The sequence below is a fragment of the Poecilia latipinna genome, unplaced genomic scaffold (genome assembly GCF_001443285.1).
Source record: "Poecilia latipinna isolate Pla-1442-1.1 unplaced genomic scaffold, P_latipinna-1.0 Scaffold742, whole genome shotgun sequence".
In the NCBI taxonomy this organism is placed as follows: Eukaryota; Metazoa; Chordata; class Actinopteri; order Cyprinodontiformes; family Poeciliidae; genus Poecilia; species Poecilia latipinna.
The window spans coordinates 80,800-104,973 of record NW_015113358.1 but is presented as its reverse complement, the minus strand read 5'-3'; the positions used below and the strand labels follow the sequence as shown (position 1 = coordinate 104,973).

General features: G+C 39.5%; 3 protein-coding genes across 7 annotated transcripts in view; 1 reads left to right on the top strand and 2 right to left on the bottom strand.

Annotated features, from left to right (window-relative positions):
• prrg1 (proline rich Gla (G-carboxyglutamic acid) 1) overlaps positions 1-818 on the bottom strand; it is a 12,017-nt gene extending 11,199 nt beyond the window's left edge. Inside the window, exon 1 of one of the 3 annotated variants that reach the window (XM_015045748.1) lies at positions 714-818. The gene's annotated coding sequence lies outside the window, so the exon portion shown is untranslated. Of the gene's footprint in view, positions 1-146; positions 528-552; positions 679-713 lie in introns of those variants that run through there. The other 2 variants (XM_015045749.1, XM_015045750.1) reach the window with 2 other exon arrangements.
• Positions 819-3,805: 2,987 nt separating this feature from the next.
• On the top strand, positions 3,806-13,364 carry tmem47 (transmembrane protein 47). Its single transcript, XM_015045751.1, has 3 exons — positions 3,806-4,874; positions 11,981-12,121; positions 12,217-13,364. Exons 1-3 carry the CDS (start codon positions 4,649-4,651, stop codon positions 12,393-12,395), a joined length of 546 nt encoding a protein of 181 aa, XP_014901237.1. The 5' UTR covers positions 3,806-4,648; the 3' UTR covers positions 12,396-13,364.
• A 1,186-nt stretch (positions 13,365-14,550) lies between these two features.
• tab3 (TGF-beta activated kinase 1 (MAP3K7) binding protein 3) lies at positions 14,551-22,614 on the bottom strand. Of its 3 annotated transcripts, XM_015045747.1 has the most exons (8): positions 22,413-22,614; positions 21,591-21,747; positions 19,546-20,554; positions 19,306-19,437; positions 17,909-18,069; positions 17,406-17,499; positions 16,471-16,554; positions 14,551-15,431 (listed from the first exon to the last, which is right to left on the bottom strand). In XM_015045747.1, the coding sequence occupies exons 2-8, from the start codon at positions 21,690-21,692 to the stop codon at positions 15,292-15,294; spliced, it is 1,722 nt and encodes a 573-aa protein (XP_014901233.1). In that variant the 5' UTR covers positions 21,693-21,747; positions 22,413-22,614; the 3' UTR covers positions 14,551-15,291. The 3 variants fall into 3 exon arrangements, with proteins under 3 accessions (XP_014901233.1, XP_014901231.1, XP_014901232.1); XM_015045745.1 differs by having other exon boundaries at positions 19,306-20,554; XM_015045746.1 differs by lacking the exon at positions 22,413-22,614 and adding an exon at positions 22,021-22,117 and having other exon boundaries at positions 19,306-20,554.
• Positions 22,615-24,174: the final 1,560 nt, after the last annotated feature.

The following is a 24,174-nucleotide window of genomic DNA, read 5'->3' as shown; positions in this document are numbered from 1 at the left end:
CCCCCTATCACCCTTTTTTTTTTTTTTAACCTCAATTTTCGCTGTTTTCCCCCCCCCCCCCAGCAACCCACCAATAATTCAATAATATCCCACATGAAGACTTGTTTTCATTTAGTAATAGCCAAGTGACTTGTAAAAGTTCTCACCTCTCTGATATTTCTTATAAACAGCTGGATGGCAAATAATAACTGCAGCTCAACTCAAAATGCCTCAGATAGAAGTCAATGTTGTGACAACATTTTCCATCATCGAGGAGTCAAGGGGCATTTTTGAACAGTCAACAGGACACGTTAGACTAAAATGACAAAAGATGAAATCTGGCCAGTGTCGCACACACTTTATTGAGCTCCCAGCTCCAGGCTAAAACAGACGACGTGCAGCAGAAAAATCCCAAAACAAAGCGCCGCCGCCCCGTTACAACAATAACCTGAAGCACCTACAACACTGTTTCCTAACCGCTAAACAGTCTCTTCTCCGTTTCAATGTGTGTCGGTAAGCAGGTCCAAGGTGATCAGAGCTCTGAACGAGAAACAATTCACTGGATCTAATCACCTCCAGCTCAGGATGCGATTTAATGACCGACATGTGGTTCAAAAGGCCGGATTTCCTTTCGGCGCAGACGAGGAGACGGATATCTCTGCCAGCTGTTGCGTTTCTATTCATGAACACACCGAAAAGAAGCAACAGACACGAAACACATCACTTCTGCTTACCTTGCTTCGATGCCAAAAATTTGCATAAGCGACGTCTCTCTTCGACCCTTCGTTAGCCGAAATGATGCTTTGCGCGTAGTGCGCAGGCGCGAAGGTCTGTTTGCAACAGCGGTCCCTCACTCCCCCCCAATTAAAGACACAGACACAAACCTTTTACATGAAAATCAAAATAAAGTTTCCATTTTTTGATTCCAAATGCTTGATTCCAAATCACTTGTGCTTTGGCATGTTTTTCACACTCTGAGTGTTTCAGTTTTGTTAAACTATCAAGATAACCACAGCTTTTTATAAATGACAAAACATTTTCAAGAGGAAATCTGTCAAGCCAACCTGGCCTTATGTAAAAAGTGAATCATGAATAAATGTGAGTGACTACGGTTTATGGAATGCTACATTTCACCAGCCATAGCAGACCCACATCAAAAGGTAACCATACATAAAATAAAGTCATTGACATTAGTCTGGAAAGAACTACAAAACCATTTCTAAGGCTTTTGTTCCAGAGAACCACAGTGACAGCTATTATCTAGAAACGGACAAAACATGGAACAGTGGAGAACCTTCCAGGAGCGGTAGACCAACTAAAATTACTCCGAGAGCGCATTAACAATTTGTTCAAGCGGACACAAAAGTACCTGGAACAACAGGTTCTTTTGTTGTTTTGTCATCACAGGCCTCATTTGTCTACTTTTCTTTCTTTACCAGGAAACCAACTCATTTAATAAGCCCTACCATTAAAGAATTTTTTTTTTTTTTTTTTTTTTTACAATTTTTAGCCAGAAGCGAAAAGCTTCTAGATGCAGGAGTTGTGGAGTTTCGAGACTTTTAACAATTAGTTTTGGTGTTCTTTTAGTTAGTTTGTTAGCTAGTTAGTAAGCTAGTTAGTTAGCTAGCTAGTCTATGTAGAGCTGAAGAATTATTACAGACAATACGATTAGATACTAAGAACTTTAGACTGTGGTTTCTTACGTGACAATGTTTTGTGTTGCAGTGCGCTAAATGTAAAATCACATAAATTCTTAATCCAGCTCAACAAATTGGAAAACTCTGAAATTCATTTAAAAATAAAGTCAACCCCTCACTATCATAATTAATAATTTCCCAACTATAAAGTGTTTAACATTTTCCAGTTTCTACTTCATTTTGTTTTTGCTGAGATTATCTCATTGTCCAATTAATATTGGAATGGGGGAAAAAAAAGATAATTTAAATTTGTTTCTATATTCAAAATTAATCTTTTGAACACTCAAATTGAGTGTGTCATTGCAAGAGTTTTCACCCATAACCAAACATGTGCTTTGCAACTTCACAGAAGTAAAAAAATATTTTTTTTTTCCATCATAAATTGTTCCACAGAGATGCATGAGAGTCACAGACTCTTAACAACAGGTAAACAAAATCCCTCCATTGTCTAAGCCCCATATCCCTGCAGGGTCACGGGGGGAGAGGTGCCCGTCGCCAGCGATCAAATAAGTTGGACAATTATTAGTGAGACCAATTATTCAGAAAAGCCATTGGCAAATTAGATTTTTTTTTCAACAAATAAAGAGCTTACATAAATACATTTAGCGAAGCATTTCAACTATTGTTCATTATTTGATTTTGTCAGGCAGTTCCCAAAACAGACAGAAACATTCAACGTTTCGCAAATTACAAAAACAAAAAAATATCTGTATCGTTTTATGATAGACTATTTTTTCCTTATAAGTTTGGAGCCTTTTTCCACTTTTGTAACATTGTTATCTGTGTGCCTGTGTGTGTTAGCGCGCGAGTGTGTGTGTTTATGTAAATCAATATTAATTAATTTTGCGGTTCTTCCCTAAGGAAACAGAATTAGGAGAGTTTAATTATAAAATAAATGAGCTGCATAAGCTCTACTCACAGCATCTGTGGATGAGAGAAAGACAGAAAAGGGTGTAAAAATGTACAAGACTTCAGAATAGTCGAGGCTTGAGCTATAATGCTGATATTGCACATGGGATCAATAGTATAAATTATGAAGAATTTTTTACATCTTGAGTTCTGTGAGTGCTTGCCAATACCTCTCACTAAAGTAACATTTCTTCCCAAGAACACAGCAGCAAGAACTTGGATTTCTGCTGATAGTTTCAGTTTTTGGATGTTGAAACATATCTCTAATAATTTAAGTGGAGGCTTCTCTCGGTAAATAAATGTGTTCCAAGAAACTCAAGCCACACATTAAAGTTATATGTCAGATAAAAAGCAAGACAAGTGTAGCATTTGATACAGTGAAAGTCACAGACATTGGATGAATTCTCGAGTAATGCGACGACATTTAAATTTGGGAAAATCAAAGAAATGTAATATCTGTATTTGAAAAAAAAACTGTGGCCCACATTTGTCACTGAGCCTATAGGTCAGGTGCCAAATATAAATAAACATAGTTTAAGGCTACCAGAGAACATTTCTCAAACTATTTTTATATGACACGCTACAGCCTGTAGTACAATCAGTGTTTATGTTGTGAGCAAATGATGAATAATAATATTATATTAATAAATACAAAGAGTGGAACCTCTTATGAATGGACTGAATGCTTTTACTTAAAAATTGCCCTGGTGGACAAAACTTTTGAGTCTGATCTACCAGAATGTTCTCCTCGAGGCTGAAAACTTTGGATGCTGACTTGGCATTAAGAAAGGAACCCACTTTTGCTGTTAAATCTCTGACAAAAGCTTCATTAAAATCCTTCAAATTGTATTCATTGTTGAACTTCACAATATTGTAAGGGATGTCAAACTCAATCACTTTGCAGCTTCAACTGTCTGCCTGCTCCAATAGATCAGAATCAAATGGTTGAATTATCTCGTCAACGGCGGCTCCCCATCCATGTTCAGCAAAGTCCAGGTAAAGACACAACTCCTTGAACCAAAGGGGTGTTGAACCAAAGCAATATCTAAATGTTGCAGTCGAGGACAGGATTTCACAAAAACTACAAAAAATATAACAACAACATTGAAACAGAAAAGCTTGTTAAGAATAGAAAGTATGTCAGTCTAAAACTTTGGGCAATAACTATTTATTGATTTCTTTCTTTGTTTCTTCCTCACTCTTTCTTTCTCTCTTTCTTTCTTTCCTTCTTTCTTTTACTTGTTTCCCTGTTTAATAAGGTTTCCATTTTCAACATTTTTGTGACACATAACACTTTTTTATTCATCCTTAGTCTTGCCTTTTATAAATTTTATATATTTTAACTAAAATATGGCCACTAGAAATACACATCGACTTAGAGCATGAAGGTCTATCAAAAGGAACATCAGCCCTGGTGGCATAATTTGTATGTTTGACACTTCTAATAAAATAACCTACAAAATAAATTAATCATGATTTTTGCAAACCCTGGCATTGCAGTTGCATAATTTCCCTTTTCCTTAGTCTCTAATTTGAAGGCAAGAATATTAAAAACTCAAAAAATAAATGAAACAACAAAATGTTAAAATGAACGGCTTCTGTAAAAATGCACACAGAAACAGGTTGCAGTTATAATAGCTGTAGATAAAAACAAACAAAAAACTTTTTCAATTTATGCTACTTTGACTTCGCCATTTGTCTTTCATTCGATCATTTTGGCGTTGAAATGAGTAAATGCATGTTTTAGTTAGTATAAGCTGCCTAGAGAGGCAGATAATCCCAGGCACTAGGACCCAGCAGGTGCAGCATGGTGTTTCAGTGATATGCAGCTGCTCTGTCCTGTCAGCAGAGCGCACTGTGCGCACCAGCGGGACGCGCAATCAGTGAACGGCGGCTCCCCATCCTGCAAACACAGCGCGGCCAAACCGGACAGAGGTTTCAGTGTTGAAACAACCTGAACATCATTCACCACATGGACTTTAGGAAAGACAGGAACTCACAAATGTTGCTGTTTATTCTACTCCCCTTCTCCGTTTGAAGTTGCCAGACACTTTTGTTGGGACATGGCTTCATCCGTGAGCGGCACAGAGGAGGTGCGGGTGTCGGGGATGACGCCCCTGAAGTTTGTGGGACTGGTGTGCGTCTTCCTAGCGCTTTGCCTGGATCTCGGGGCCATCGTGAGCCCGGCGTGGGTCACGGCGGAGGACCAGTACTACCTGTCCATGTGGGAGTCCTGCTGGAAGCCCGTCAGCTCCGTGGACTGGTCTTGCAGCAGCACGCTGGCCGCCGGTGAGAAAGACGCACATGTGGGGTCCAAAATGTTGTTTGGAAGTTTTTAAACCAGCTTAGCTCTGTTTTTTTTTCTTCTTCTTCAGAGTGTTTCACTGTTAAATGACAGAAATGTGGGTGCAGCAGACACCCACATTCATATTTAAATGTGAAACAAAGGATCCCCGATTCCCTGCAGTCAGAACACTGCTGAACCAATCTAGTCTGTGTGTGAAATTATAAAACATCACCCACAAGAGGGCTAAATGTTAATTACTTTATAATTAACTCTTGCCTACTTAACTTAAACCGTAGAACTTAAGAGGTATTGCGGAAAACAGTCAGTTATAGAAATCAAAGTTTTACCCCTGAGTGTAAGTCTTGGGACATGCAGTAGTTTTCTATCCGTTCTTGTGAACTTTTTTTCCTCTTCTTGCTGTAGTGTTTCCCCATTGCGCCGCAGAATGAAGTGGGAATCTTTCCCAACCAGGAGCGCTCCAGATGGGGTTTCATTTGGCCTTTTGTTGCGTACAAAATGAGCCTTTGTGTGGGTTTCTCCACCGGCCAAGGAGCAAGGGCAACTCAGAACACAGAGCTCCCCAGAGATCCAGATGCCTGGAGATTAGTTACCAGGGAAACAATTGAGGCACTTCAGAAAAGCTGGTTTTGTCCCTTTTAGGGTTCTTCCTCATGGAGTCCCCTCTCTGAGTTATGTCTGGGTGCATTTTATGGGTTACCTCATATCATGTTCAGCATAAAGCTAATCAGTTTTTGATTGAATAATATGCTGGAAAATCATGATTTATATTTGTATTTATGTCAATGCTAATATGTGATTTGATGCCACCTAGGCCAGTTTTGGATAGCAGCCTTTAATAGGTATTTTTCAGGATCGCCCTGTGTTTTGCTCAATTCATTTTCTCATGATCTCTGACCCTTTCTCCATCAAAATAAAGCATCACCGCAGTATGATGCTGCCACCACCATAAAGACGACGTGTTTGTGGTGCCGTGCAGTATTAGACCCAAACAGAGCATTGTATATTTATGTCAGCAAATCTTAGTTTTGTTCTTATCTGACGGAGCATCTTTTCCTTCTTCCACCACATGTTTGCTGTGTCTCCTGCATGGCTTGTGGCAAACTTCAATTTTCAACAATACCTTCCTTTTTGCCTCTCTTCTCCCATCTTTACTTCTTAAAATGTGCAAGAAGCCTAAATTTATTCCAGGAACATTTTTCAGACTATGACATTGTTCACTTTTTTTTGTTTTTTTTTAAATCATCCTATAAGCCAGATGTAAATGCAAATACGTAGAAGTAAAGCATAAATCGGTTTATGCAGCTTTAAATCCACATTAAGCTGACTGTCTAGCATTTTCTGCCTGTGCCCTCCTGTTTACCTATAAATATTTCATTTTCTTCGCTGCCTCTGGCCTTCTCCTGCGTGCCACGCGGTGAATCGTGTTTTTGTTAGCTTGACAAAATGTTTTCTTTCTGTCTGAGATGGGTCACGCTGGCCCCCGTTCCTCTGTCAGCACAAAGTGCACTTCGGTGCCACATAAAGACATGCAGCCTCCATGTCAGCTCTCAGCAGAAGCATGCCACAGTGAATGCACACAGCAAACTTCCTATTTCCTTAGGCTTGTGCTTGGGTAAGGATTATTGATTTGAGGCCCAGAAATCACTATCCGCCCTTCTCCTCTATCTTTTTCTTCTCAAACCACTCCACCCCCCCAAGTATTTTCCTTGGTGTCATGCTGGGGGCATTAACTAGATCTTGTTAGTCTGAAACAGCATCTGGCCACATAGATGTGCTTGAACTTGATCTATGAGTCAGTGTGTGACCTGGAAAAAAACAATAAGATGCTGTTTGTTAGAGGTTTGAAATATATCTGTACAGATGAAACTAGATATGTCAGTACACCTTACAAAAAGATGTTATGATTTAGTGTAACCCTACTCTTGGGATTATCAAAATAATTATTACTTTTTTTATTTTTATCACTTTATTCAACTTTACATACACAGATTTTTTCTTACTTTTAACAGGTTAGAGAATCCTTTATGACTTTGTCATTGCTTTTTAAGCTCTTATTGTACTTAAGGCATTTTAAGGCAAAACCTCAAACACATTTTGTTGCTTGTGTGACATCAGAGAAACTTAAAGCTAAATCAGTCAAGATGTCAGTAGGAGATTTTTGTACCTTCACAAATCAACCACATCCTTGGGTTCAGTTTCCAAATAGTATATTATATAGTATAATATATCCAAGTATAAATATAATGGAAATATTTTCCCGTGTCATTCAGGAAGGGATGAGGTTTTATGTCCCAAAGATCAGTTCTGCCGCAAAATGTGTGTTTGAACACCAGAACACACACAATTTAAAAAACTTGTTTAATCTTTCAACAGACTGTCATTAAATGAGTCCTGGGACAACATGGACTGTAAGGCCACTCATAGATGAAGAGGCAATTACTCTAGAAATAACACACATGGATTATAGTTTGCATATACAACTCAGGAAAACTAACCTAATTTTTTTGAGTCACGTCCGGTGGCCTGATAAAGCTAAGGGTCGATTCGTCAGGAACAACAATACACTTGGTCATCTGCTTTTTGTGTGTGTTTTGCTTCAAGAAGGAACGGTGGCTTCACAAAACAGAAGATGAACATAGCATTATGTGGAAATGTTAAAGCCACATCTCAACACATCAGTGAGGATTAGGCATGGATGTGTCTTGTGAATGGAGAATGACCGTAGTCTTACCAACCCAATTTAGTAACAAAGACATTATAGCCAATGTTTTGGCTCTGTCCCAGAGACAATTTGTAAGTAGAGTTGAAAATGTGTGCGTGAGCAAAGTGACCTTGTTGGGTTTTTTTTTTTTAAATTAACTCAAGACCCGTAAAGAACCAGACACAAGACCAATGAGGTTTTTATGCCTTCCTTTGCGAAGGGAGAGATCCACAACCTCTAACACGCTCGGGATCAAAGATTGGTGAGCTCTGCTCAACTCTGCTTGGGAATTGGCTTTAATTATGATGACCTTCTTCAGTAGAACAGTGCTGAGATAACAGAACAGATGGACCCCTTGGGTAGGAAATTACATTACAGATAAAGAAAGAACCTTAACCCTTGTGCATGCGAGGACTGAAACAAACATACAGTTTTACATGTGTGGAGTCGGTTGGACCCCATTTCTAAACACAAGGGTTAAATACAATTAATCAGAGCCAGCGAGGCAACCGAACATACCGAGATAAATCACTCAGCTAAAATGATAAAACAATGATTAGTTTTGACCCAGCAGACCTTCAATCCTGACTCAATTACACTAGATCTGCCAGGAGGAAGGGGACAAAATTCAAGAAAACATGAATAATAACGGCATTATTTTAGCATTAAGCAAATCCTAACTGCTTAGGAGTTAGGATGTTTAAGACTTTTTTCCTAATGTCTTAAAATGTCTTAAACAGACATTAAGAAAAAAGCTATCTCTTTTCACAGAGAGGTATGCAAGTATCTCAATTCCACTGTATATTTCTCTCACAATAACACAGAGAGACAGGGAGGAGGGGTCAGAGGTCATGTTTAAACCTGCACAGGCTCGACATTGGGCTTGGAATGTGGAGCAGTCATGCAAGAGCAGAGTGTGTCGTTGCCAGGCGGGTGTGAGATGAGGGGACGACTGTGGCGCCAGCGCGTGAGACAGTCCAGCCCAGTGAGAGGCGGTGAAGGCAAAGCACATAAATAATGTAATATCGATCCCATTTCTGGAAGCTTATCTCTTCTCCGAGGATGGTCACAGCTCAGTGATGGCCTGGTTGAGGTGGCAGCAGAGGGCTTGAGCCAGGGGACTCTGATAGAAGCACTTTCTGGATTCTCCATCCTTCTGATCTGAGACAAAGCGGGTGTTTAAAGAGAAACGAGATACTCGGGGCTCTTCTGTGACACAGTTCTGCCTCAGACAAAGAGACTGAACTGAGACCTCGAAGGTTTTTCTCAATCAACACTTCACACACACGCACGGGCACCGTAATTAAAGCTCAGATCTGATCTTCTCATGCACGGTATCTCCTTTTCCATCTGTCATCACGCAGGGCGCAGATTAATATTTGGCGCTTCCTGCTCGTCAGAGCCTTTAAGCACTCCCAAATCTGGCTGTGTTTCTTGCTCAGCACACAGGCTCTGCTCCAGATCTGACATGAGACAACTTTCTGCATCCCGATGTTTTCGCGAGCCCACTGATAAGGCTCGGCCAGTTGAAACCGACTGCGGGGCTGAAGGCACCGAGCTGACCCAGCGCAGCGGAGTGCTGTGTGACAAACGCAGGTCAAGTCACTTCAACCCCTTTTTATTTCCTGTGAGAGGCAGCGAACACTGAGGGGTCCGCGTGTGACGGGGGCCGTGAGTTGTGTAACAAGAAGTGGGCTCTTTCCAACATCCTGTGGTGACAAGGGCCATTTATAAACTCCAAATCCTGGACCATATTTGGTCAAAAGTAGCTGATGTTTGTTTATATTTGAGCTACTTGGCCTCTGGTTTAAAGTCCCCTTCCAAAAAGAGTGGGAACTGTACTTTAAGCAGCTTATGTCTCTCCACTTTTCTTCCTGCTGGTGAATGTTTTGATGATTTTCTGCCCCAACAGAGAGGAAATCTTCTTGGCAATACTCAATCTTTTTTTTTTTTTTTTTATTCCCTGGACTCCTTAAAGGCAGAAAAAAGATAAAGCCCATTCAAACTATTGTCTTTGAATGCGGACGCTCTCACCTATTATAAAACTGATTCATGCCTACAGAGCATGCCTCTGTGCTTTGATGTCAAGTCTTTGCTCCACCCTCCGCTTTAAATGATTTCCTCCTGTGTAATCAGATTCCTCCCCATAATATCCTCTCTATGTTTACGTATTGACCTCCTGTTTCCGTAAGTACACAGCAGCAAGTAAAGAAAGAGACCTCTAATCTATGAAACAATAACATTATATCTACAACAAACCTGAGCCTGTCTCCAGTGGCTCATTAAAACTCTAAACCTGGTATCTCAAACGCACGCCTTAATTTAGCTCAGGTTTTAAATGCTAAATCAAAAAATGTGGTCTGAAGCTTAAAACCAATATAACCAAATGAAGAAAAATGACAAGTGGGTTTCAGATTTTTACAATACAAATAGGAAAAGTTTGCTGTAAATTAATTTATTCAATGCCCCAGAATTAGCATTTCGTAGCATGAAATCGGGGTACATCCACCAGCTTTGCACATCTTCTGACTGATATTTTTTGCCCATTTTTCTTAGCTAAATAACTCAGCTAGACTGAATGGAGAGCATCTTGCCATAGCTTCTCATTTGGATTTAGGTTTGGACTTTGACTGGACCATTCTGAATGGGCTTTTATGCAAACTATTCCATTGTAGCTATACTTTTGTTGTCTGAAAAGTGTCTTTCCTCAGTGACTATTTTGAAACTTCCAACATTTTTCTTTGCATTGCTGTGCATTTAGCTTCATTCATTTCGCCCTGGAGGCAGTTTGATGAACTGCATTTTATTTAGAAGAATGCAAATGCGTGCCACACTTCGGATTTTGATTTATTAAAAAAAGTTTGAAAACCATATAACGGTTTTCATTTAACTTCATAATTATGCTCTACTTTTGTGTCGGTCTATCACATGAAATCCCAAAACTCGTACATCGAAGATTTCAGTTTTAAATTTGCAAAATGCAAAAAATCTCAAAACTCTGGCATGGCTGTTATTTCCAGCTGAGTGTTTTTTTGGGAGAGAATGTCAGTGGAAATGCTGAGAACGCTGCTGCGCTGGCATCAGCCAGAGACGATGGAGGGATTCTCATTATCCGAGCAGCCGCCTCACAGAATCACTTTTTCCTTCCCATTGCACTGGCAGTCATTACTGAAGTGCTGAGATCTGTGCTTAGTAAAAAGAAAGAAGCATTTGTTTTTTTTTTGTTTTTTTGTTTTTTGTTTTGTCAAGCTGGAGACAAAAAACAGAAGCAAGGCTTCTGTTCTCAGAAGGAATCTCGTCTGCGGAGTGGTTCACCTCCTGGTCATTGAATCCAAGTGGCTTTGGATTGAAAACATGTTGGGACATTGACAGAACCTCAGACTATGCAGCCCACCCACTTTCTGACCAGAAATACTCCTTGTTTACATTGTGGTAATTTACCAACACCTCAACTCCATGGAGTAATCTGCTTTTCTGACATAGATGCAGAAAACATTTCTGGCTCACTTTGTAAAGTGAGCCTGGCAATGGAAGAAGTTTGACTTGGTCATGTTTTGGATTATTATCCCGTGAAAATATCCAATGATTACCCATTTTCAGTTTAGTGGTAGAGGAGAATTGACCATATTTTTGTTTTTTTCCCAAAATTTGTGTTTAAAATCTTCTGATATTTGAATGAATTTATGATGTCAGACACTCAAAGCAAGGCTTCTGGAGCTTTAGAAGAAGAAAAAAATGGACACACAGCATCACAGATCCTGCATTTTACTTAATAATTTGGATTAGGTGCTATTACATATAAACCCTTCATTTCATTTCGGACCCAACTCATGTCTTTGTTGCTAAGAAATTCAAATCTGTTTCAGCTGCACTTGAAAGACACAAAATTGCAAATATCTTCATACACTTGAAATGAGACAAAACTAACAAGCAATTTTTCTGTACAATACAGGAGCTTGTTTTAAGTCAATAATTCCTTAATTAATTTTAATTAATTAAAAATTGCTTGTTAAACAAGCTCATATCTCTTGCTGAAAAGTTACATGCATGTTAGTTTTGCCGTATTTCAAGAGAACTAAATTGCAAATATTTGCACTAAGAACTAGATCAAAAGTTCTTAGTGAGATTTTGTGTTTTTGCAGGTTTAGCCATTTACATTTGTGACAGTAGGAGAGACCTCACAACACAAACAACAGTTTTTTTTGTTTTTTTATGTAGATAACATGGTTATTGTTGAGTCATGGTGACCGTAACATCACTACTCTGGACTGCTACTTATTTTCCCTCAACTAGACGAACATTACCCTGGAGTTGCCTTTGTCACGATGCATCTCAGACTGGTTTCATGATGTTCTCCATCCTTTCTGCCCCTGTGTTTGGTCTCAGACTGGCAGATAGCCACGCTGGCCCTGCTGCTTGGAGGAGCAGCCCTCACCCTGCTGTCCTTCCTCGTGGCTCTGGTCTCCCTGTGCTTCGGCTCCAGGAGTTGCTGCTACAAACCCGTGGCCGTCATGCTGTTCTCCGCAGGTCAGTCCGTTTCTCCACGGCTATAGTGACCATGTTTATTCCTTGTCCTCTTTTTTTTTTTTTGCACATTGTTGATCTTCTTTTTCTTTCTACAGTGGTTCTTCAGGTCTGCAGCTTGGTCTTGTTCCCAATCAAGTTCATAGAAACAGTCAGTCTGAGGGTGTACCACGAGTTCAACTGGGGCTATGGCCTGGCCTGGGGATCCACCATCTTCTCTTTCGGAGGCGCCATCCTCTACTGCCTGAACCCCAAGAACTATGAAGATTACTATTGAAAATGTCACAAAGGAGGAGAAAAAAAAAACAGTGTTTTCATGCTGTTGTTTGATGAACGTTCTCTGTCCCACAGTGCACAACCACAGACTGTAAAACAGGAAAAAAACAAAACACTCGTTGACGGTGTTTGTACTGAACTCTTCTGTTTGATGCTGTGAACTCCCAAACTGGACAGATGCCCATGAGTTTTATTAATAGGCTAAACCACAAATCCAAAGCAGCAATTCAAACCCAGCCAGAAGACATTTTGAGATATAATGTCACTAATCGCATAATTATGTGCAGCTCATGTGGGTCGTAGATTTGAGCAGAAAATCTGGAACAGTGGAATAATAAAGTAGTCAGAGCAGAGAAAAGTCTGCGGTGATTTCAGGCCAGCGTAGGGAGGAAGACGTCCTGCTCAAGTTATATCCTGGTGATGACAAAGCGAGGAAGACAGGGTAACATTTTACATTTCCCCAGAGATGCTCCCAGCTGGACCTTGAACAACCTTTTCTTCCCTTTCTACGTAAATGAAAAAAGGGACCATGGAGCATTATTTTATCTTCTTTTCTTAAAACTCATAGTAATTAAGGGGTATTTTAACAGATAAAGCATTCTACAGACACCTACTGATTATATGATTCTAGTCAAACATCTGCTGGGTTATTATTAGCACAAGCAATCACCAGTGGCAGAGTCAATTTTCCAATACAATATTGGTCAGAGATTTTTTTTTTTAATATATCTGCTGTACTATATGTAAATATAACCAAAAAGTATGCAATCCTAGAAGAAGAGTGGGAATTAAAATGGCAAATGACCATGATTGCTGAGTGAATACATATGTCTGAATCAGGGGTGTCCATACAGAGGCTCAAGGGCAATTTATGGCCCCTAAAAACAATTCAAGAATGACTAAAATTTGGCCCAGTGATTCAGACACTTGATGCAGAAGTTACACCTTGATAAAAAACAAAACAAAACAAAAAAAAAAAAGATTTTCTCTGGTTGTTCTTAAAATGTACAATGTTCAGATGCAACATAAAGTATTTGGCTTTTCCTAATCAAGTTTTTGGCTTTAGTGTTATTTCATAGAAAATACCACCAGAAACATCCTGCAACCTATTTTTAAGAGCAGTGACAGTGGACTAAACACAGCAAGTATTTACAGTAGTGATGCTTATCCGCGTCTTATTCCAAAAAGGTTTTAGACCAAATCGGTATAAACCAACCAACCAACAAAATTTAGGATGTTGTTGGTGTGAGGTCCAGTTTATATTTCAGTTTTACAACAAATTACAGATATACAGTAAAATAAAAAAAAAGAGTAAATCCTTTGTTTTAAAAGCAATTAAAACTCTCATTCCGTTATAAAGTCTCTTCAGTCAGAGCATTTTTCAGAGCCACTTTGATACAGACTGCTACAGGAGATTCTTCTTCCTGCCTACAACTCTGATGAAAATTAAATGAGTTGCATTTAAATTTCCCTGAAATTAATGAAGCATAACCAAATACCCAGATTTTGCTCCTAAAATCTAAAACCCAAGTCCCTTTTTATGATTCAGTCTTAAAATGAATTACAAAATCTTAAAACAAGAAGAAAAGAAGATGTGGAAGATAGGGTTACATGGAGACGGATGACTTGGTGTGGCGACCACTAAAGGGAAAACACCGAAAGGAAAAGAAGAAGAAGAAAATCTTAAAACAAAACAAAAAAAATATATAGCTTAAAACTTAACTTTTAAAAAGTTTTGGCCTGAAAATGCTTTCATCCCTCTGTGGGAAAACCTTTGCACACCATCAGTCTGGGTGATCATGCTCCTCAGCATGTGCTCGCAGTGCTCCCCATGTGATGCTTTTTTATCTTCCCACTCTGCTGAAATGTAACAACAAAAATGTGTAACAAGGAGAAAAGTCGCTGTAGTTGAAGAAAGTTGTATATTTAAGTTTGATATTGAAGCTGGGGTTAATAATAGTTGTATTTAAAGTAACAGAGTTTAATGTGAGGATGAATGCAATGATCAGCCTCACGGTGCTTCATCTTCACAAAGCGAGAGCATGTGCATGCCACCTCCCGTTTGCTGCGATGTTTCTGATTACCAACATGATAAACGCATACTGGAGGAAAAATAAAAGTTTGGTTCAGGAATCAAAAGAAACCGTGGTCTTGTGTCGTCAAGTCACATAGAATCAGCTCTTTTATTAAGTACAGCAAGTTGAGGCATTTGCACAGGAAATCAACATCTTCTGAACACATAATACATGGTGGCATAATATGCATAAAAGTACAAAGCGCATACTTTTTATGCAAGTGTCTTTTAGTGTTCTTTCAGTGATACGAGCCCCCACGCGGAGCCGGATACAGTGTACAATCTACAATTCGCATTTGTCACAACTTACCTAGCACTTCGTTCATTGTTCTGCTGTCATTGTGAAACACACAAGTCCTGGATTAAAGTGGATGTGCCTCCTTTCCGAGTTCAGTAATGGGCACAGTGTAAACAGGGCAGTCACTCTCCTCTGCCTGGAATGTTCCCCAAGTAAACCACAGCCGTTTCTCCTCCATCCTGAAACCACGTTGTCCCCGTCACTGCTGCTGCGGTTGCACCTTTTCCAGCCCCTCCTTTTTCTTTTTTTTTTTTTTTTTAATTGTTGTTGTTTTTCGACAAATGCCAGGAGATTCATGATCCACCAAAGAAAACAATGATCATAGTGCACAGTAGTGGACAGGAGGAGAAGAAATCAGAGGGGAGATAGTGGCTCTTCCTCAGCAGGTAGAAGGGGGGAAAGGGGAGGCTTGTATATCGATTGACAGGAGCAGACGTCAAGACAGATTCTGAGAGTCGGGGCTCAGGGTGTCTGAAGATTTGCAAAGATTAGGGCAGGGATGGGCGACACAGTCCCATGCTGAGTTCAGCTGTAGCGTGGCATCTCACAAGCCTCACAGCGGTTGAGTGCAGGGTGGTTGAGGAGGGTGCAGCTATCACAGTTCCAGTGAGCTCCTTCAAAATCCTCGTCTCTTTGAGGCGTCGGCTTGGAGGCCTGCTCCCCTTCTAAAAAAAAAAGGCGACAGAAAAACACTGTAAATACATCAAGCACAAAAACACCTAATTCAGGTAACATATCACATACACCAAGAGTTTCAGTGACTGCCGCTCAAGATTGCAGCAGATAACTAACTCTGAAGCAATAGAAGTAGGACGGGTGTTCCTCAAAGGTCAATATTGGGACCAATTTTTTTACATATACTTTTTTAAATAATCTTGGGATACATTTAGATCCAGCTATGGATATACATTTCCAGAATCTATTTTAAGCATAGACTAAAGTTCATGCTTTCAGAGTAAAACCTGCAAAAACCAAAGTTTTTTAGATCAGTATTTTTCAATCCTGGTCCTTAAGGCAAGCTGACCTACTTGTTTTTTTATAACTGTTTCCCTGCTTGCTTACCTGACTTTAATTCACGGCTTATTAATAGGTCTGATCAGCAATAATCTGAATCAGGTGTGATGAAGCAGGAATCCATGTAAAACATATAAGGCAGTGTGCTTAGAAGAGCAGGGCTGGGAAACACCGTTTTAGATGATGGGATTGGAAATATGCAGAAATATCTCCACTTCCTTTTGTTCATAATTATCCAGAGCTGGAAAATTCTTGAATCAAATTTCTCACTTTTCCAGACGGCAGAACCGAATTGGGCTCTTCAATTATGCTCTGATCTCCACCAGAGCATATCTAACTTTCATTTATTACATTCATTTCAAACAACTTACTAAAAACAGCTTCAGTAGAAGAGCATCACTGTTTTGAACTGTAGTTTCCATTTAATGCATATTCTTTTTCATGTCTTGGGTATTTGTTGTGTCATACTCATTGTGCTAACTGGTCTGATTTTTTCAGCTCATCTTGACCATGAAATTCTAGCTAAAGAGATACTATATCTCAATGGACATTTCTGATTAAATAAACTCAAATTAAAAAAAAAAAAAAAAAAAAAAGGCCAAAAAAACACTCGTAAAAAAAGGTGTGCCAGATTCTAATTCAAACTAGTTTCAAAAGCCTTTATCACTAATGGTTTCAAATGTTTCTCACCTTTCTTCCCAGGATTGGTCGGACCCAACGGACCCGGCTGAATGTTGTCATAGAAGTTGCTCATTGCTTTTGGGTCAAACTTCCCTGTAGAGAAAAAACAGAAATAAGAGTTAGTACATTTACACTTACAGTAATTGTTCAAGTATTTCTATGCCTTTAGTATTCACATTTCATCAAATTACTAAAACGAATTTCAGTGGTTTTTTTTGGAACCGGAGGATACTAACTGGTAACCAGTGAATGACCAACAATCCTGGACAGGTGTGATTATCATTGGTTGGGCCATCGCAAAAATCCATTGAAACCTTTGGTTCAATGTGACAAAATGTGAATAAATGGGTATGAATACTTGTGTGAGGTGATTTACTGCTTATTACATTAATAAATATGATAACATTGTGTTCAGAGTGAGGTTAAGCCATAAATAATTTTATAGATTTTATCTAAATTTAAAGTTCAACGACTAAATAAACCAAATAACAGAAATAAAACTTTAGAAGCGGTAAAATAAAGGTTAACCTGATGACTGAGTAGCGACAGGATAGTTCTAGTGTAGCTTGCTACGTAGATAAACAAAGTGATTGAAAGTAATTTTTCCACTCAATACACTAAAGTTTTTGCTTCCATCAGTTATGTAATCAACAGGAGTTTTGTATCAACCAAATTGAGCATTGGCAGGGTGGTGGGGGAGGGGGTCGGTTATGGATCAGCTTGTTTCCTGCTACAGAGCAACCAGCAATTTAAACACTGCATCTATAAAGAGAGTAACAGAATCCATCCATCACTTCAGGTCCAACTCTGTCTGCTTCGATGCTTGGTTCTTTTAGAATCAGCCCACTTAAATAAATTAGACACACACTCAAACTTTATTTATGTAGATGTTTATGTTTAAGCCTGTGTGTGTGTGTGTGTGTGTGTGTGTGTGTGTGTACTACCTCTGGACTGTAGCAGATCTGTTTCCTTCAGTGTGCAGTCAATATCAATCTGCAGTTGTCTGTTGTGAGTTCGAAGTCGGGTAATCTCCTCCGGCTGCAGTCAATGAAAACATCCCGGTCAGTTTAGATACGTCTTAAAACATTTCAAATTACCGATCCAACTTTCAAAATTTCCTCATTAAAAATATGAAGTATTTTATAGATTGTTTCTATTATGATGAAAAGAAATATTTCTGGGCTACTGCTGCATTCTGGCAGAAAATAGGCCTGAGTGAATTTGAAAGAGGAAAGTGGCTAATCTTTGTTTTGACACATAGTAAGTTGGTTTTGATTTGCTTTTATCCCTTGATAAATTAAAACATCGTCAGAAAACAAGCTTTGGAAAGTATTCAAATTATCTTAATTTGATCAAATTTGTTTGATGGTCTGAAAAATTGTGACAAAAAAAGAAAAGCAAGGGGTACAATTATTTTTTTTAAGGCCCTACATATTGCGCTCCTTACTCTGGGAACAAGATGTGTGGAGTTGACCCGTCGAAAACGCCTTTGGAGGGCGTCATACTCCATGTTATTGACATCAGTCTTCAACTGCTCTAGTTTCTGCCTCTCCATGTGCAGCTCTTTTACCAGACGCTCCATCCGCGCCCGCTGGTGGAGCAGAAGAGCTGTGGGGACGGACATCAATTATAAACGTGTTTAAAATGCACCAGTGAGGAACGCTGTTTAATTTACAGCTATTTCTCTCTTTAGTGCTCTGTTGGTACTTCAACATAACGCGATCAAATCGTGCCACAAAAAAAAAAAAACAGCACAGCTAGCATTAGAGGAGGCTAACAATTACATTCTGGAGAAATTCAAAATATTGCTCAGCAAAACATATTTGGATTTCAATCATTTAACCTCAGACAACTTAAGAATTGTCTGAGGTTGTAAGGGTTAAATATCAGGCAGCAAACTGAAAAATTATGCAAAAATTACACTGCGCACTTCTATAATTTTAAGAGGGAATTTTAAAATTACAATTTGACAATGACATCAAGAAGAAAAATGAAGAAAAGGAAATAAATACAAGGCTAACAGTGTTACATCATGTTGGCCTTCTAACGTTGCATTTTTTCAGATTTTATTTTACATACATTTTTAATTGCCTAAAACTTTTGCTCATAACTTTAGAAGTAAATTAGCTACGTTTACAGTGTGGAAAATACAGCTGTTCTCAGTTCTGATGCAAGTAATGAAGAGATAAAAATAATTTAAAAAATAATAAGAATAATTATGATTTTCTCAGTACTTGACCTCTAGATGATTCATAGGTGCATCTCAATTTCAGACACTAAAGCAACAAATTTACAAAAATATTTCAGAGTATTGCATGTAGCACTAATTTACCAAGAAACTACTGGAAGTTTTGCTAAATGAAAACATCTGCAACTTACACCATTCTGAATGTGCAACTTTCTAAGTAGGAATTGTGACTTCAGAGGGAAGTTTTTGTTGCATTTTCAGCTGCTACCTTGGAAAGTTTGACTCAAACAGATCACAGCTTTGAAATTAAAATTATTTGTTATTCAAATCTGGGTAATTTCCTGTTCATGCTACTGTTTCACTAGAGGACATCAATGACTCATTACCATTTGTTATTGAAAGACTTAAATGGAAAAACAGAATTATTGACAAAAAGTCTAAATACATGCATTTAGTCATAACGTTAAAGTGTACAACACTATTAGAGTTTTCAGAATTTGATCAACTAACTATCAGTTAGAAGCAATGAAGGGAAAATCCCCCAACTTCACTCTTGGTTGACTGACTGGTGCATCTGTAATCTTTACACCCTCAAATGGACTCAAAGCCAATTTAAAAACAAATAATAAAAAATAACACATAATTAACACACTTACCTTGAGTGTAGGCATAGTCATCAGAGGCTGAGCTTGACCGTCGGGGTAATTGCTGAAACTGACTGGCGATGTTCCCTGGCAGGGCAGAGATGGGCAGGATGGGTGCTGGGGTGGCGCTGTGTGCACCATGATCTACAATGTTGAGAAGAGACTCAGCTTCAGCGACAGGTGGTGAGCTGGATGGTCTTTGAACCTGGCCTCCAGGGGACACTTTAATTTTGAAGGTATAGGCAGACTGGCCTGGCTGGGGGGAGGACGCCTGCCGAGGCCTCGTGTTGCCTTGGTGCTGCAAGTACATTCCTGGGTGGAAAGTCGCTGGTCCAGGGGTTCCGCCGATCGTGATGGGCCGCGACGGGGAGCTGGGTGAGGGGCTTGTTGCCATGTATAGCGAGCTTTGGGGGTGTGGGGTGTGAACAGGCGAGTTGCTCCGAGGCCTTGGTCCTTCCAGGGTGATTTCTATCTGTTTTGTGAGAGGGGTTTTCGGTTGGTAGGGCCTGAACTGTGGCGGAGGTTGCTGCTGGTGGTGGTAGGGCATATTTGTGAGGTTTGGGGGGCTAATGGGGAGGAAGACGTATTGCTGGTGCCCAGGTTGAGGCTGTGGTTGTGGCTGCGGCTGGACCTGATGTTGAGGTGAGCTGTAAGGGGAGCCATATGTGGGGGTACTGTATGGGGACTGCTGATGCTGGTAGACGGGGGCTCCAGGGGACGGCCAGGGAGCTGGCTGTGGGCTCTGAGAGGGGGAGGGCCGAATGTACAGGGTGGTATTGGTGCTGTTAACATAGTGCCCTGGAGGAATCTGCAGAGCCTGATGGACCGTAGGTATGTTTTGCGAAAGAGTGACAGTAATAGGGTTCATAGGATATCGTGGAACTGGAGTACACGTGGGGGACATGCCTTGCATTGTGGGAGGAGGCGTGGGCGTGCTGGATGAGCGGCTCTGATCGTTCATAAAAAAAGGATTGTAACTGGGGGAGGGCGCCATGGTGGCGGGAGCCGACAGGGGTTCAGGGTAGCTCGACCGCTGAGGGTCGATGTGACCGTCGCTGGTGCTGTGCACCAAGGAGCGCCCCACTGCCGCTCCTCCTCCGTTTGATTTTCCAGCCTCTGAAACTGGATAGCCCAAGTTAATGTGCAGCATGTGGTTTCGACTCATTCGCATCTCCTCCGGACTGTGATGGAAGTCACCATAGAGATATCTGTTACTCTCCTGGGACAGCAGGTGGCAGCAAACATCCGGATTATTGTTGTTCTGAAAGATTCGAAATGCTGAGTTAAGATCATTTCAGTGCTCTTAAATAACAGAGTTCAAAAGTTCATCCAACAACTTTATGGCTCAGGCCAATAAAAGGAATTAGAAGATAGTAACCAGTGGTTATGAAACCAAATTATTTGGAGAGATTGCAGAGAGTATCACGCCTTACTATATACTAGTGGATATTTTATTATATCTGAAAGAACATATATTTGCAACAATAAAATGTCTTTCATGAATGTCTTACACCAACTAAGTGTGGGTTAAATATGGGGGAGAAAATGGAGGAAAGTAGCAAACAAGGATCCGGTGCAACACCAAAACCTATGGAGCTTATTTAGATATTGCATATTTCTCATAGTTTTCAGTAAATAATTTTCAAGTAAAAGAGGACTATTTGGCAATTAGTCTTACATGGCTCTGTGGGATAGAACACAGAGCCATGTAAGAGGCAGTGGATCATCTCAAAAGCTGTGTATAAATTGAACTTTTAGTTTTACATACTTTTTAACTACAAAGATTTTGCTTTCATTAAAACAAAAGATAAAAAAGTCAATTAGCAACTATCCAAACTCACCACAATTTTACCACATAACCCTAAAGTATAGCTGCATTAATATAACAAGAATGACATTTAGTTTTTCTGTTTTCTTTTTTTTTATTTCTTCATTGCCAAAGGAACTGTGAAATTTTATAAGCCAAATATTTGTCAGACAATGTGTAAGCAACCGCCAGATTGTCATTACAGTTTAGATTTACACCTCTGATTTATTATGAAGTCATTTGGGACTTATTTACAAGTAAAAGAATATAAATGAATATGACAGCTAAAACAAAATTGCATCTTTTTAGAAGCACATCTAAATGCCACAACTTTCTAGAGTACACATATAAATATACTGTAGAGAAAAGAAATTTGTTGGGGCAAAAAATATTCTATGACAAATAGGTTTTGTTGGGGCAGAAAACCAATAATACATTTTTTTTTTTTTTTTTTAGAAAAAGCTCATACCCATCTGCAGTGTGCATTTACCTGCAGAAGGAACTGAGAAACTACTCCCTCTGGGATCTCTGGGAATCGCTGCTTGAGGTCTTGCAGTACGTGGTAGTCGACTTGAGAGCCTCCCTGCGCCATCCTGAACCCACACAGAGAGTCAAAGGGCCCAAAGGTGTATGCGTCGTCTCATCCCCTAAAGAAGCAGAAGGTATACGACAAAAACGGTGATCAAGCTGACATGTCGGAGGGAAAAGCTTGCAATAAACCTGTTGGCCTACCGAGTGCTTCAAACACACCCTATGTGTCAGCAGTAATGTCATTACAGATATCAAAGAAGCAGTCCTTGAGGGGCATAGCAAGCTTGAACTGTCAATAACAAGAATGCACATATTTCATCAACGTGAAAAATTAAAGTTCATTACGATCGCAGGAACAACTTAAGCGAGGCGTGTGCATATTCACTCACATTAATGCAGAACTGCAAGGCGCCTGTTATTGTTTGTTTCGCCATACTTTTGCACCAGGCAACGACGACATACCGCCGTCTGCTAGCAGGCTACTTTTGAACGTCAATTAGCCTCCGGAACATCACCCAAACAAACAGCCGCACCTGTGTTCTGCGTGGTCTTACTGAGACACGGAGTTACTATTCCTGAGAGATTTTCTAATGTCACCTTGTACTAATTTAGCAGTCCAATCCTTTAAACAGGATGACTCTTTAAATAAGATTAACTCAGTTCCTAAACAGCCAAGCAGCTAACTTTGCTAATGCTAAGGCTGCTCAGCTGTCACAGTCCCCCGGCTGTTAATGGACCAGCTAACTCTGCTAAAGCCAGTCAACGATTTCATTAAACTTACCATTGGTTAAAAGTCTCTGTTGCATTTAAAACCATAGCTGACTCCAAAGTGACGCTTCGATGTTTCGGAAACCACGGGGAGATGTTTTTCAGTTTGTTTGTTTCGGCGAAATAACTTGTAGTTTCGCATTCCAGCGTCAGGCCCCTGCAACTGAACTGCACAGCAGTCAGTTTATCGCGATAATGTCAGGATTTCCCGGTGTGACGCCGCAAAAAGCGTCCCTACAGTTAAAAGCAACCTTCGTCACAAAAGCGCCGCCACACCTTATTCGTCTAATGTTAAGGGCTGTGGAGTCCGGATTTACAAAATGTTCACTATTTAGAATGTCTATTTATTTATTTGTGTGTTTGTTTGTTTATTACATTGATATAACAGCCTAGTTTTCCCCTAGTTTTCCATGTCTCAATGCGAAGACAGATGTCTTATAATGTAAAGAAATTGTCTGGTGCCCAATGTATTAGAACCCCAAAACTTTATTTTTATGCTTAATACTAAAAAAAATTGGGCATTCCAATGCACTAAATGTTTCGGCGAAATGGAGGATTTTCAGAGGAGGGACGCTTTTTTCGACACAACACCAAACCAGGAAGTCGTTCAAATTGATGTGATTGATGCCAACAATGTACATGAAAGCAAGTAAAAAACCTTTCACAGGAAGCTACATATACACAAACACACACACACACACACACACAGCTTGGGTGCATGTGTGGGGTGGAGTCTCACCTTTCAGCAGCACATCGATACAACATAAGAGAAAAACAGAAAAACCTCTTAGGGAACTAAAGAAAAAGTGTTTTATATGTATAAAAAAGCTAATTTTACAGAATTATTTTTTAAAAAAAGCATTCAGTCAATCATATTTCAACTGTGCATGTGCTCTTTTGTCAATGAATGATTTTATCTTTTCTTTTTATCTTTTTATTACTTTCTTTTCATTTTTCTTTCTCACTGTTTAAACTTATGTAAAGCACTTTGAAATGCCTTGCTGCTGAAATGTGCTATACAAATAAAATTTGATTGATTGATTGATTGAATGAAGATAAACCACTAACTCAGTTACTATTGTAAATAATAACTTCACATTCCACACCAACCTTTAAGAACAAGTTGAGTGAGAGTGATCTAAATCTGTGTGTGTGACGTCAGGATTGATTGTGACACAGTGAAATGTGCTGAGTAAAGGTGCAAAAATAGCTCAGTCTATTTTAGGCTTGTGAACAGTTTTTGAATTAGGGTAAAGATAAATCAAGTTGCTTCATCAAGTCAGATGTATTTGTCAGAATTGGGATTCTGACAAATAGAAAAGACAGTTAGAGATGTCTATTTTTAATTTTTTTTATTTGAGTGGTTTACCATCTGGAAGAATATCATTTTAGCACATAATTTAGAACTCCAGCTTGTTTGTTTTTGAGAATTGTTGAGTTTAACTCTGGTTCTGGTTCTGGAGTTCATTTTTCCCCCATGACAGCTGAGCACTTAGCAGTGGCAACTGGGAAAGACTCGTTAGCTTCTGTTGCACAAACTGTGCAACTATAAAGACAATACAGGAATTAATACTACAGTGTTGTTCAACTTTCATACAGTGATCCCATTTCAAAATAAAATGCAAAAACATGAGAGTATACAAACTGCATTCCTTTTATCACAGTACATGGATATCTGAGTGTTGTTCAGATTTGGGCATGAAATAAGGACAATAAAGGAACGTGATTCAGATTCGGCTTTCTGCTGGGCGCACATGGCCTCAAAGGGTGATGAA

Excerpts from the sequence above, each read along its gene's own strand:
- tab3 (XM_015045745.1), bottom strand. The coding sequence starts at position 21,692 with ATGGCGCAGGGAGGCTCTCAAGTCGACTACCACGTACTGCAAGACCTC. Across the intron at positions 20,555-21,590 it reads TTTCTCAGTTCCTTCTGCAG|AACAACAATAATCCGGATGT; the intron begins GTAAATGCACAC and ends CGAATCTTTCAG. Across the intron at positions 16,555-17,405 it reads AGATCTGCTACAGTCCAGAG|GGAAGTTTGACCCAAAAGCA; the intron begins GTAGTACACACA and ends TTTTCTCTACAG.
- tmem47 (XM_015045751.1), top strand. The coding sequence starts at position 4,649 with ATGGCTTCATCCGTGAGCGGCACAGAGGAGGTGCGGGTGTCGGGGATG. Across the intron at positions 4,875-11,980 it reads CAGCAGCACGCTGGCCGCCG|ACTGGCAGATAGCCACGCTG; the intron begins GTGAGAAAGACG and ends GTTTGGTCTCAG. Across the intron at positions 12,122-12,216 it reads CGTCATGCTGTTCTCCGCAG|TGGTTCTTCAGGTCTGCAGC; the intron begins GTCAGTCCGTTT and ends TTCTTTCTACAG.